This window comes from Sciurus carolinensis, chromosome 3 (genome assembly GCF_902686445.1).
Source record: "Sciurus carolinensis chromosome 3, mSciCar1.2, whole genome shotgun sequence".
Classification (NCBI taxonomy): Eukaryota; Metazoa; Chordata; class Mammalia; order Rodentia; family Sciuridae; genus Sciurus; species Sciurus carolinensis.
Window position 1 is genome coordinate 121995231 of NC_062215.1, and position 14095 is coordinate 122009325.

The 14095-nt window shown below is 42.0% G+C and overlaps 1 protein-coding gene across 2 annotated transcripts in view; it reads left to right on the plus strand.

Annotated features, from left to right (window-relative positions):
- The window catches only part of Itga6 (integrin subunit alpha 6), a 75144-nt gene that overhangs the window by 24076 nt on the left and 36973 nt on the right, over window positions 1-14095 (plus strand). For both annotated transcript variants that reach the window (XM_047544616.1, XM_047544618.1), the window contains exons 2-4: window positions 9008-9132; window positions 10898-10977; window positions 12655-12910. In XM_047544616.1, the coding sequence (XP_047400572.1) occupies window positions 9008-9132; window positions 10898-10977; window positions 12655-12910 (461 nt within the window). The remainder of the gene's footprint in view (window positions 1-9007; window positions 9133-10897; window positions 10978-12654; window positions 12911-14095) is intronic.

The window sequence follows — 14095 nt, forward strand, 5'->3', positions numbered from 1 at the left end:
ACCTGCCAGGCTTATGAGTGTTAGGCTAAACAGTACAGTGAACAGAACAGATGTAACCTCTGACCCCATGGAGGTGACCTTCTGGTAAGGGACAAGGACAGAGGAATTAAGGTTGCCAATTAGTTGACTTTAATTAGGGAAATTATCCTGAATTCTCCAGGTGGGCCTGACACAGACTCAAGGATCTTCATAATGTTGAAGAGGGTGGCAAGAGAAATTGGAAGGTGTTGTGCTGCTGGCTTTGCAGATGGAGGGGACCATGAGGCAAGGACATGGGCAGTTTTGAGGCTGGGGAGGACAAGGAAACAGGTTGTTCTCAAACTTGCAGCCTCGCTGAACCTTGATTTTTAGTCCCAGAGACCTGTGGGTGGACTTCTGACCTAAGGAGCTGTGAGATAAATCAGTGTGTGTTTTAACCCACTGAGTTTGTGGTAACTTGTTCCAGCAGCAATAGAAAATTAACACACCTGCCCAGTGCCACTGCTTATGGCGTAGATAGCCGTTATGCCAGGTCACTTGGTCATAAAGGCCTCTGGTGCTTTCCTTGCTGCTCTGGGCGTGGAGAGTGCCTTTGCAGATCATACCCTCAAGGTAGCTGACCTGTGATCATTCCTCAGTCGATGTTTCCTGAGGGCCTGCCATGTGCCTGACCCTGCTCTTGGGGCTTGGATTAACTCATGGGTAAAAACGGCAAGAAGTGTGCCCTCAAGGAGCCTCAGGCTAGAAACAGCACACCTGACCCACCCAGAGGGCCTGTGAGGATAGGAGTTCGTGTCTCCACGTGAAACCCAACAGTGGAACACAGCAGAGCAGTTGTGACTAGCAGTGACTTTTCCCTGAAAAAGTCTTAACTACTTTTAGGAAAACTAGAACTTAATCCATCTTGTTTATACTTAGGGTCCTTTTAGTTTGTTTTGAAATGACTTTTTAGGACTGTTGAATTAGGACAAACTAATTCAATAAAGTTCACTAAAGCATAGCCCACTACTGCAGGATGTAACTTGGGAATAAAAGTTCTCAGATGTACTTTCTGATCTCCAAATAACTAGTCACCAGAATAAGGGAAATAGTCATTTCATAACTTGAAGACAAATATATGTGTAGTGACTGGAAAGCCTACCACAGGGGCATTAGTCTGACGGATTGCACGGAGGTAGAGGTGCAAGGCTTAGATAAAAGCACCAACGATGCCGCTTCTACCTGCCTCCCCCTACGGCAGGGGAGGAAGACAAAAGGGGAGGGGAGTAAAGGGCAAAACCCCCCAGCAGTCTAGCCAGGCCATCATGTGTGGTGGTGGTAGTGGCCAGGGAGTGGTGGCAAGGTGGGGACATTCAGTAACCCACTCGACCTTGGAGAACAAAGCACAATCTCTTCCTCTGGAAGAGGGGCAGTACTTCTCTCAGTGGGCTCCTGGAGAGTAGGAGTATGTGTGTGTGTGTGTGGCGGGGGCGGGGGCTTATAAGGGCAGTGGAGCTTCAGTGACCAGACAGGCTGCCCTCAGGTAACCTGGTCATGTGGAGACTGACCACTGGACTCCCAGCCAGAACTCATCAGTGCCAGTGTCGCCACAGCCAGACACAACCACACAGATGTATTTGTGAGCAGGACTCACTGTAGAACCGGTCTGCTGTGTCAGTCCCGTTCCACAGTCAGCTCTGTACCTGAGGCTGGGCTGACCCTATCATTTGATTTCCAACCTGGAACATTTTTGAATGAATGGAAAGGGGCGGGGTGAGTGCTGAGCTTTAAACAACAGGTGTGACCAGGGGCTGTCCTGGGGAAACCTGAGTATATGGCCAGTCTGGCTAAGCCCTGGAAGTATTAATTTCACTTGACAGTCTGACGACCAAAAGTGACTCAGTAAAATGTGGGTTTTGTGCAGAAGTGCCCAGGATCCCCAGAAAGAGAAGGATTGGCCCAAGTGCCCTTCCTTCCATGCCTGTCCAAAGCATAGAGAGCTTTCCCATGTTGGGATCCTAAAAAGGTCTTTTCTTCATACCTCTGAATATAAACCAAGATTTATTTTTTTACCCCCAAATTATTGCTTCTTATGTTTGAGTGTTCCACAAAATCCTTCTTAGGGGAGATACTCTCTTGCTTACTTTATTTCAAATGACTAAGTTCTGTTTGTTATAAATGCTGTTGCAAACAGGGCGAAAGACATGCCTCTTCAAACCTAGAGAAATGAGGCTGGGGTGGAAATCTGATTGCTTGAGAAATGACTGAATTTTACTTGTGGGTCCAGATGGCAGACCGGGTGTCCAGGTTTACTTCCAGGATCTTTAATGGCTGAGATCACCAAAGGCAGAAAGCAGATGGAATCTGGCAGATGACCTCAAGGGGACAGAACCACAGTCGGGAGCCCATTGTGTGGGACCTGGGGAGGAGAGGGAGACGGCTGGCTCTGTGATGCTCCCTCTCCCCAGTTGTCCTGTGAGGCGGGGGCTGGGAATGAGGAGTGGGTCTGGAGGCCAGGACATCACGACACCATCATTCCCACCTCTGTAGAGTAGAGATTGCTGGCATTTATCCTCCTGGCCACAAAAGCTTAGAGCCCTTTTTTTTTTTTTTGGCAGTGGGGTGGGTTGAGGGAATGTTCATATGTACATTTTATAAAGGTTAAATTGATTACAATGCACAAGAAGAATGAATTCTTTTAGAGATAGGAAAGACCAACCCATGACACTAAAAAACAACAAAACCAAACCACTCAAACCCCACCCCACCCCAATACCAAGGCTTCTAGTATGAATGATGGCACTGGGAGAATAAAGCCCTCCCTCTGGCATTTGAGGGGTGGTGTCTAGTCTGATGACTGGCTGCCTGTAGTGAATCCCTGGAGCCCAAGGCCCCACCCATAACTCCCTTTCAGAATTCCTGCTTTGGGTGAGACCTACTCAGAAATGGAGTTTTTTGTACAACAGCCAAACAAATAAGGACTGTCAGGCATACAATGAGAGCTAGCAGCATACAGGCAATGGCCAGAGGATCCAGTGGAAAAACTAGAAGAAACTGCAGGATTACACAGAACTTTGGGAAAACTTTCAAAATGCTCAGAATTTTGAGAACATGGTGACTGCACAAAAGTAACAGGATTTGTCATGTAAAAGGCACAATCAGAACAAAGGTGCTTTTATAGTTTACAAATATGACTGCTGAAGTTTAAGTTGTGGGTAAAAACACTGGAAAATAAAGCTGGAAAGAGTATCAGAGCCACAGCGGGGAAGGACAGTCAGACAGAAAGTAGGTTACCCCAGGAGGTCCAACACCTGACATTAACAGAGGTTCTAGAAAGAGAAAATGTAACACTAAGAGGTGTTTCCTGGAAGTTAATGTCCTCAGCCTGCAGTGTGAAATACACGAAGGCTCACACACCACTGTCAAGCTGTCCAGGACACCTGGGGTAAAGTGCAAAGTCGCCCTCAAAGGAATGCGAAGCAGCAGAAATTTCACTGGTCACACTGGATGCCAGAATACAATAGAGCAGGATCATGGCAGGAGAAGTGTCTTCCTCCATGATTGTTACTCCAAACTCTCAACCTGAAATGGGTGGAACAGAATAAAGAGTCAGGGATGGAAGTGCAGTTAGTTCAGTGGTGGAACTCTTGCCTAGCTAGTACAAGGCTCTGAATTCTATCCCCCAAATTATAGAGACTTGGTTTACTTATCATATACTGTTAAGATAATATTTAAAACAAATAATTCAAGTAAGAGGAAAACATGAGATCCCAGGTCAAAGCAGATTACTCCTGGATAGCAGGGAAGGGGGATTAGCTTGACCCTTACAGCAGGCCTTGAAGAGCAATCAGTCCTGTGTAGCAGAAGATTCCAAGACTAAGAGGGTCAAGATGAGGTGTCCATTTAATATAAGGGGTGATTGGGAGCAGAGAGAAGTTGAGACTTAGGTAAAGGCAAACAATGAAAGAAAAAAAAAAACAATGAAAAATACCAAGAAAAGTGGAAGTCATGGTCCAAAGGTGAAGCATATCAAGCAGTTGATAAGATGTAAGAGAAACAAGTGTTTGAACTTGACACTAGGAATGATTTCCTTTGAGATCAGGGGTGTTCAGTACTGGTCTTAGATGGAAAGAGGATAATCTAGGTACAATTTGGTTCAACACTGAATAATATTTAACTGGCTATGTAAAAGTAGATGATTGTGATTAGAAGATATAAGGGGCTCATAGTGTATAAAAGTAGAGTGGACAGATGGTGAAACTTGGAGAAACCAAGAGGAAAGTGTAGGGGAGAGGGTCAAAATGCTGATAGCTTTGACTCACTGGGGAATGGTGATTTTTGTTAAATGTTGAAGGGACAATAGAAGTTTAAGTATTTAAAACTTAGAGTAACAAATAGAACTGAATATAGTTACTAAACAGAGGGTGAAAAGTAACCAGTAAAGTTCTTCCATTTTCTTTTTGTGGGGCAAACCATTATTGCCTAAAGCTAGTAAATTAAGAAATAAACATAATCTAGAGTTAAAAAGAATTAAGTCCAGAATAAAAAGAGATTCACCCAGAAAGTAGAGCTTCACATAATGAGTTTGAAATCTGTTGCTTTCCACCAAAATTTCTTTATTTTTTGTAATTGATGTTTATTACCTAACCAGATATTAAATACTGAGTCTGAAGATGGGTTTAATGTGAGAGGCTGTTACCACAGTAATGCCATCTTCTAATTTTTCAGGTTTTAATTTGGATGAAATAAGGCGACTGTGTTTCATATTATGCAATAATGGTGGCCTTGTTCTAATGAAGTGATATTTCACATTGCCTGGGACAAAGTTGCATAGCTAGAGGCAGAATCTTTAATCCTTGAGGAAATGAATTACTGCCAAAGACAGTAAAGCAAAGATGCTATTGTCCTTAGAGTTTTAAAAGTATCCCAGTGTCTAGAACTAATGATTGAAGTAGCTAGGCAAAAATAATCCAGCTCTCCTTGGGGGAGGGCTTGAGTATATGAATAGGAGGCTGACTGGCTTGGAGATTTGAAATAAATTATTATTAATAGTATGGTGGTGTGTCCTGAATCTTTGTGCCAAGACTTCTAGTCTAGATCCCGAATTTCTGATTCATATCATACCTTCAGTTACTGTCAAGCTGCTGTAGTTAGACTTCCATGCATTTTGTTCTTAGTTTATTTCTTACCTTTAAAGAAGACATTGTGGTTTTGCAAATCAGGTCTTTTCCTTTAATGTGAATTTCCTATATGTTGAAATCTCTAGGCACTTTTTATTTCAGCACAGCTTTAGTGGGGGCAGTGGACCTTTGGCTGTAGGGAAGGCAATCTGGGGAGTGATTTTTCCTATTCCTTTTGGTGTCTGAATTGATCTTCGTTCAAACCCAGATGTTAGCCCTTCGTTTTTATAAATTTTCTTCTTTGACCTGGTGTGGGAATGGACTTATTGGTTGCTATTTTGTTAACTTCCACCACTTCCCTACAAAGGCGTGACTCACATCCCTTGGGTGAATGTAGAGCGGGTACTAGCTCTGGCTTCCTCCATCTGCTCAGGGAGGGTCAGTAATGAGTGTGTTGCTTAAGAGGATGATCTGAACAGAGTGGTTGCAGGAGTTGGCTGGACATCTGGTGTTGCCCAGAGAGCACCTGGTTCTCATAGTGAACTACCTGGGCAGCCTGGGGCCTAGCACTTGGCATCAAAAGGTACTGATTGGAGAGGGAAGAAAGCCAGGATTTGAACAGAAATGGGCTGAGGGTCCCCCTCTGGTGGGCTGTCCCTTTTGTACCTGTACTCAGCTGGTTCAGGAGGTGAATTATGCTGGACAGCTAGACCAGCACCCAGGTCCCAAGTGACTTAGATTATAGGAAGTGAGTGGTTTATTCCCTGGTATCACTGTTTAGACACAGCTCTATTTTTGCTTATTTACTTGTTCCTGCCAGAGATAGCTTTAGCTAATGGACAGTGACCTCCTGCATTTAAGGCTGGTTCCAAACACAATTAAGAGCCCTTGCTTATTGTCTGAGCAGAGAGGGCAGCTTTGGAATTTAAGGCCCTACAGTTGCTGAGTGTTGTTGGGCTTACCATATTCCATCAAGGTGCTGTTTTGCTTTTCTGTGACTTAGATTCTACAGAGTTTAGTGTGGTGGTCCCTGGCAAGGACTGCTGCGGAGCAGGGCGCCCTCTGCTGTCCACATCCACTCTTCCTCCTGCCGCCTGCCAGGGGATTTGCCAAGGGCGGTGAAGCACTTCTCTTCCTGCATCCCAGGTAGAATGCATGGAGGTGGAGCGAGGATGAGCCTGGACTGTGACAGCTAACATTATTCTCCATGGACACATTGCCTGGACTTTGTGGAGTCGTCTCTGAATTTTTCTCTATCCCCCAAACTGCCCTGATACTTTCTTATGTGTCTTCTACTCTCTGCTGTTGTAGCCTCCACATGTAAAACGGGAGGACCTTGTCTGCAGGAGCTTGGCATTGGCACAGGGGAAGTCTTGTCACTAAAGCCCCTGAAACCAGCCAGTGCGTTTGAGTTAAATCCTGTGCTGCCCCTGTGGCCTCCAGGCTAGAGGGAACACGTTGAGGGTTAGAGGTACCAAGGAGAAAAGGGCCAGAGGAAGCCTGGAAGGACTCTCTCTTGAAGTAGACCAACTTCTACCACTTTTGAAATTGCAGGAAACCTCAGATCCCTTGGTCCTTGCAGGGTACCAGAAGGCACAAGAGATAGTGGAAGCCTGGGGCTGTGCTGTTTGCCTTCTGACCCTTCTCCACTGGGCCAGAGTTCTGCCCACCAGGCTGCCCATCCCCAACCCTGTTTTGTCATGCTACTGTGTCCCACTTCTCTGTTTCCTCTAGTGCTTTCCCTCAAATCCTTTGCTTGTTCTGTGCCCCTCACCTGGCCACCTGCAGCTCTGCTGTCATCTCGTGGTGACACTCTTCCCCCCAGCAGGTGTTGATGGTGTCCTCTCATTGTCTCTACCTCCCTGTGGTTCAGTATACTATTTATGAATCCAGTTTCCCCAGACCAAGAGTTTGGGAGGTGGATGCAATTCTGTGTTCGTCCTGGGGGTACTTGGTGGGTGAGCGTTGAATGAGTAAGTGAATGAGTGAGCAAATGAGGTAAATGGAAATAACCAGCCTCCTGCCTACTGGAGGTAGCCCAGGAGCCTCCTTGGGTGTGGGAAACAAGAGGAAGTGGTTAGAGAAGACACAGTAAAAACACTGGGCCTCCTGGGCTGCTTTTTATAGCCTCCTGCCGGCAGTTGGTTACCTTTACCCCTCCTAGTTACAGTAATGCTCTGATTCTTCCTTCCCTCAACTTGTCAGGATTTAGTCTTAAATCTGTCATTATACAGAACAGTTCTGGTTTCAGTGTTTCATTGGTATATGTTGTACCCTTTCAACTAGGTTGTAAAGTCCTTAAAATCCTGAGTTTTGTTTCCTAGGAAGCATTCTAAAGGAATGGAGACATTGCCTCGAGGTAATTTTGTCCCTGGCTACCAATTAGCTGTGAGATCATACAGGCAGACGGATGAACCTCCCACCAGACCTCTGTTTCCCCCTCTGTAAAATCAGAGGGTTGTACACTTAGGGCCTCCAGAGCCAATGTCCCATCTCCTTGCTTACCCCTTTCCATGTCTGGCACAGGTTCCATCCCCACGTGGGATCAGGAACAACACAAATGGGATACAAGTGGGGTGAACCTCTGCAGCCCCTCCTTGTTTCCACCCTCCTGTGAGAAGTTTTCGGCACCAAGGGCACTGACTGGTCTCCAAGTTTCTGCCTCAGTTCTATACCTTGGTGTGTGCTGTTTCCTTCTTTCAAACAGGACAGCTTAGAGGTGGAGACTGGGATGTGGGAGGAAGGGCAGCTCTGGGTCTCCTCACTGAGCCTCCCCAGGCAGGATGTGCCCCCACCCTCAGCCTGGTTTCCAAGTGTACTTGCCTCCTGCTGCACCAGCTGCATTGTATCAGTTTAAAAAAAAAAACATCAAAAACTTTATTGGGTTTGAATTGTGTTTTGTTTTCCTTTTGCACCTGAGTTTGTGGACTCTTGAAGGCCAGGAGTGGCTTGCTTTCTGTTCTGAGGGTTTGTTGTTTGTACATTTCTATTCCCAGCCCTTTCCCAGCCCCAGTCTTATTTCCAGAACTTTCAACCCTTGGTTTTTGTCTGCTCGGCTGTGTGTTCTTTCTGCTTCATGTCCTAGTTGTTTCATTAGTCAGGCAGACCCCAAAGATTATAAACTGATGGTAAGTAAAGAACCCTCTGGCTGTGAAACAGTAAAATTGTAAGGATTGTGTGTTTCAATTAGGAACCCTCTTAACAGGAACACAGGGGGGTCGGGGTGAGGAATATCTCTCTGCCTGGCACTACCCAATGAATCTCTGATACTTTGTGGGAAAACTGATGGTGGTGGAGGAGAGTGCAAGAAGTAACTTAGGAAGACAAAACATCAAGTTTGTACCTTAAATAAATGCAGTTTCTGTTTGTTAATTGCACCCCAATAGAGCTGGGAAGGAAAAAATAATTGGAAAGAGGCCAAGGCTGCAAAAGAGTAATTCAGTTGAGTTGTGTCTTAGGCAAAGTCAGTAGATTAATTGAAGGTCTAGAGTCTAGTCACAGTTACCATTGAAAAGTACTTCGGGAAAGCTCAGGGTCAGGAATTGACCTATCATTGCTTGTTAAATGCGGTGGGACTGTGTTTTCCTTCCAGGGTTGCTGGTGTCAAGGTGCATGTGCCATCCTTGACTCAGGTGCAGAGGTCCTATTCTTGAAAAGTGTCTTAAAAACCAGAATCATACCTGGCAAGAGTTGCTGATACTGTGAGAGACAGGCTTATTTCCCCTTCATTTTGGGCCCCTCTTCCTTTGCCTTACTGTGTTATCCCTTATCTGTGCTGTGTGAACCAGGGCTCTGCTTTTGTTACCCTCTCTGGCTAAGAATTCATGGAACCCCCTGACAAAGAATAATCCCAATAGCTCTGGGTTCTGACAAATTGAATTGTTTAATGCATATTCAACTGAGATCCTCAAATGCTATTTCATCACCAGGTTGCTGGTGGGAGCACCTCGGGCAGAAGCCCTTCCACTGCAGAGGGCCAACAGGACAGGAGGCCTGTACAGCTGTGACATCACCTCCCGAGGACCTTGCACGCGGATTGAATTTGATAATGATGGTGGGTTCTTCTGTGCTTGCTTGGTGTTCATTTGGCCAGCCCAGCCTGCACCCTACTTGATCTTTCCATGAGGAGGGAAAGGAGGGGATACAAGCATTTATTCTTGCAGAGAGGACTTCTGGTCCTGACTTCATTTGCCATGAAAATACTTACTTTCTAACTCATTGGGATGAGGCATTTTTGCTACCTCTTCTAACTCTGGTTCCTTAATTGTTATGGTGTATTGCTATTGCCACCTAGTGCTATTTTGAGGTTCTGCAGGAGGCTGTTGGAAAACTGAATTCATAACAGTAAAGAAAATTTGATGCGTTTATCTTGTACTCAAGCAGCCAAAAGTTATCACTTGCTGTTGGGAATATTTGGGAAAAAGATTTTTAAATTTTTATTATTTTTGGTGGTGCTGGGAATCTAACCCAGGGCCTCACACATACTAGACAAGTGCTCTGCCACTAAGCTTTGTCCCCAACCCTGAAAGACTATTTTAAATATCCGACCAATTTGAGAGCTGATGAACACAGGTAAAATATGTCCTACTGTCTCAGAGACTCATTTTATGAGGACTCTGGGTGTTTAGAAGCTGCCATAATGTAGACCATGTTAACATTTAATTTAACTGGTTGAGCAGAGCCATGAGTGTACTGAGATGCTCCTGCTAAACCTAATTTAATATGCTCAGTCTAAGTAAATACATAGATTCATGCTTATGTTCTCTTCTTTACCTTACAGGTATAGCATTTTTCTTACTGATTCAAAAATAAGTTAATTATAGAAAAACTTATAAAATACATGGACATATAAAGCAAAACAAATTTAAAAACCCCAATAAAATCCACTGGTAACCTCAGTATTTATTTAGACATGATCTTTAATATTTTGGCATTTTTTCTTCTGTCTACTTAATTATTTAGTTTTCATAGTTTTGTAATGACACAGGATTAAAGGTTGTGCATGTGTTCTCATTGAAGGAGGCAGAAATCTGGATTTAGGATCATACCATGTGGGTTTGAATTGATGCTAAAATGACCACATGGTCATTTGTGCTTTCTCTTTTTTCTGATTAATGAGTACATCTTTCTTTTTTGGCACTGATGAAAGTTATCACTTATCAAATGTGAGTTAATCTGGTGCCTTATCTCTCTCTCCAATAAAGAAAAGGATAGTTCATGCTATTGTGTAAAAATGGGAGTACATAGAGAAGCACCCACTTTGTTAGTTTGAATGGCAACAGGACTGGATTGTACATTGTTGCTTTAAGGACTACTCCTTAGCCATACGATTTTCAAATACCTTTCTATATGAAGGGTCTTGGGTTTCAAGGGAGGCAAAGGGGATTGTTGGATAAAATGTAAAATGGGCCATCATATAGAGAGATTTTTTTTTTTTTTTTTTTTTTTTTTTTAGATACTGGGAATTGAACCCAGGGCCTTCTGCATGCGAGGCAAGCACTCTACCAACTGAGCTATATCCCTAGTCCTAGAGAGGTGTCTTTTATGTATAGATTTTTAATTTTTATTATTTTTTGCATTGTGGGGGAATCAAACTCGGGGCCTATGCATTACTAGGCTTCCAGTTTGCCACTGAGATACACTCCTAGCCCCATCTGTTGAATCTTATGAAAGCTTCTTACTAGTGACCATTATTCTGTTTTGAGATGAGAAATCATTTTTCTGCATCAAATAACTGAATTTACTGAATAGCTAGACTTGGAATTAAGGCAATTTGGAAACAGTTTCTTGTATTTTTGATCATCTGTTGCTTTCCACAGCTGACCCTACCTCAGAAAGCAAGGAAGATCAGTGGATGGGTGTCACTGTCCAGAGTCAAGGTCCAGGGGGCAAAGTGGTGGTAAGTGAAGAGAAATGGTTAATTCCACAGTGTTGGAATGCCTGCTATGTGCCAGCACCTGGCTTACAGCAGTGGAAGACACTGGCAGAGCCCCTACCCCTGGGGGGCTGCACATTCTAGCAAACTTCCTACATTTAAGCAGGAATTGATTCAGGTAGAAACCAACTCATCATTGTCCCTGTGCTCTCTGATGTGCTTTGATGAAGGTCATACAAACTTTCACATTCAAAGAGCTTATTAATGAACCTTTACTAAGTATTCCTAAAACTCTAGATGGTCTTAAAACAAAAAAGCGGAACAAAACAAGACATAGTTTCCATCATAGGAATGTGGTAGTTTTCATCAATGAGTTATAAAAAATATGGAAATGATCTTGAAAAGTAATATCAGGTAATTTTAAACTCCTGTTTATTCCAAACATGTGATTCAGTATTTTGTTGCTGAGACCCAAATTCTTGACAAGAACAGCTTAAAGGAGGAAGGTTATTTTGGCTCATGATTTCAGAGGTTCAGTCCATAATTGGTTGACTTCATTGCTTTGGGCCCGAGTAAGGCAGAACATCACAGCAGAAGTGTGTGGCAGAGAAATGCTGCTCAGCTCATGGTGGAAGCTGAGAGAGAGGTGGAGAAGCCAGGGACAAAATATATAACCCCCAAAACCTGCCCCCATCCTCAGGCTACATTCCATGTGCCTGTAGTAACCACTGAGTAATTCATTCAAATTATTAATCCATCAAATGGATTGATCCATTTAATTAGGATGCAGCTCTCATAATCCGATCATTTCATCTCCTACATTAGCTTTTAGGGGGACATCTCATTTCCAAACCATGTAGTAAAGAAAAGAGGGTCTGTTAGATGGCCTTGGGACTGCTTCCAGGTTAAGACATGATGATCTTTTTGTCTCACTTTCAAAATCTGATTGCTACAACAAAATTTATACAGAAACTGAGAAAAATGAGCATTTTAGTGAACACTGAATTTTTCTAGTTAAGAGGTACATTATGGGAAATTGTATTGAATATTTTAAAATATTTTTCAGATACCCAAATCATATTACATAGAATACCTTGTAGAGATTGTAGAAATTATTTCATCTCTTCTGGCAGGGTAATTCTCTCTGCCTTTTTAAAGATAAACATACTCCTGGAAATAATCTCAGAACTTAAGAGTGTACATTAAGACTTATTAGAAGGAAATAGTGTGGGGGGAAAAAGAAAATGTCTTGTTTTAGCTGTGTTTACTTGATTCCTATGAAAACAAATCCATGATTTCTCTCCTCCAGAATGTAATTATTTTCACACTGATGTAGAGGTTTCACAGTCGCTAAAAGTCAATTAAGAAAATGAAGCAGGAAGGTGTTTCTCTTTGTTTATGTGACAGGTAAATTTACAGATAAATTGCCTGTGGAAACACTGGCATTCAATATTTGGATTGAAGCATTATTCTCTGAGTGAGAATAAGCCGAAGTCCTGGTTCTTATATTTTTGTTAATAGACTCTTTATTACCATTCGGGGGAAGATTTGCTGGTTTGGGATCGATCCCAGAAAGAGGACATGTTTAATCATCCTATTTAGAATTGACCTCTTTATTATTAACAGTTTTTTCAACTTGTGGTTTGCTCTAAAGCAAGGTCTATAGATATGAATGGGCTACTTTATTCCATGTGTTTGCAGACATGTGCTCATCGATATGAAAAAAGGCAACATGTTAACACAAAGCAGGAGTCTCGAGACATCTTTGGGAGGTGTTATGTCCTGAGTCAGAATCTTAAGATTGAAGATGATATGGATGGAGGAGACTGGAGTTTTTGTGATGGCCGGTTAAGAGGCCATGAAAAATTTGGTTCTTGCCAGCAAGGTGTAGCAGCTACTTTTACTAAAGACTTTCATTACATTGTGTTTGGAGCCCCGGGTACTTATAACTGGAAAGGTATGGTGTTTGTATTTACAGAAACAGAATGTCTATATGATTCCTGTAATGTGCATCACATTAAGTACATTTTAAATTAGAAGGCATTTTTGTAGTATAAAAATGGATAGGATGTTGAAATCTCTAATATGATTAAGAACAAATAATGAAAATATTTGTTTAAATTTTTTCCCTCTACTAGTTAATATGTTACATTAATGTAAGTAGTTAACTTTTTTCTATAGGACAATAGTAATGAAGTCACTTTTATTTTATTTTTGTTTATTTCATGAAATTAGTTTTCATCTTAAGTGATCTGAAAACTTACAAGAATTAAATGGTGGATGTAAATAATAATTTGAAAAGAGGAAATTTCTTTCATTATATTTCAGAAGACCTTGTTTTACTAATAACAGTAAAGTTCAAGGGTCAGGTAATTGACAGACTGGGGAGTTTTCCCTCAGACAAAAGTTGTTAAATGATATTGTTTATTATAAGGAGTAAAAGGAGACACTGGTAGGAAAAGATAAAAATACCCACATTTTCTGACTGGATATAACTGATTGGTTCCTGTAATAAAGTTTAACTTCTCTGAACAAATTAAGCCACTATAGAAAATTGCTATATAAAAAATGCATCTGATCTGGACATTAAACTTTTTTTGAGAAATTTAAAAATCATGTAACATTTTTATAGTCAAGGAAAACTTAGGAAAAAATTCCCTTTTCCATTAAAAATGTTTTCCAAATTTTAATTGCTATTGTAAGTGATTCTTGAGCACACTATTCTGTGTGTCAGTCATTGTAACCTCAGGAAGTAATTCCCTATTCCCACTCTGTCTCAAGAGTCTTTCATGGGACAGAAATCATTAGGCTGCTTTGAACTAATTGAAATAACATGTTGGATTTAGAAATAGTTTTATTTTAGCAAGAAGAGAGGGGGATGTTTCTCCAAGGTAGAGCACTTGCCTACCATGTGTGAAGCCCTGGGTTCAATCCCCAGAACCATCAAATAAACAGTGAAAAATACCTGCCAATTATGTGTTTTAATTCATGGTAAATATATCTTACCTGTTATCCATTCTGATTTGAAATATTGCCATTCTTAAAAAGTCAAGTATTTACTGTATGAAAACTTTGTAATAACTATAAGAATTTGTTAGAGAAATTTCAGTTCAAGCAATTTAAAGAAATGATCCAATATATT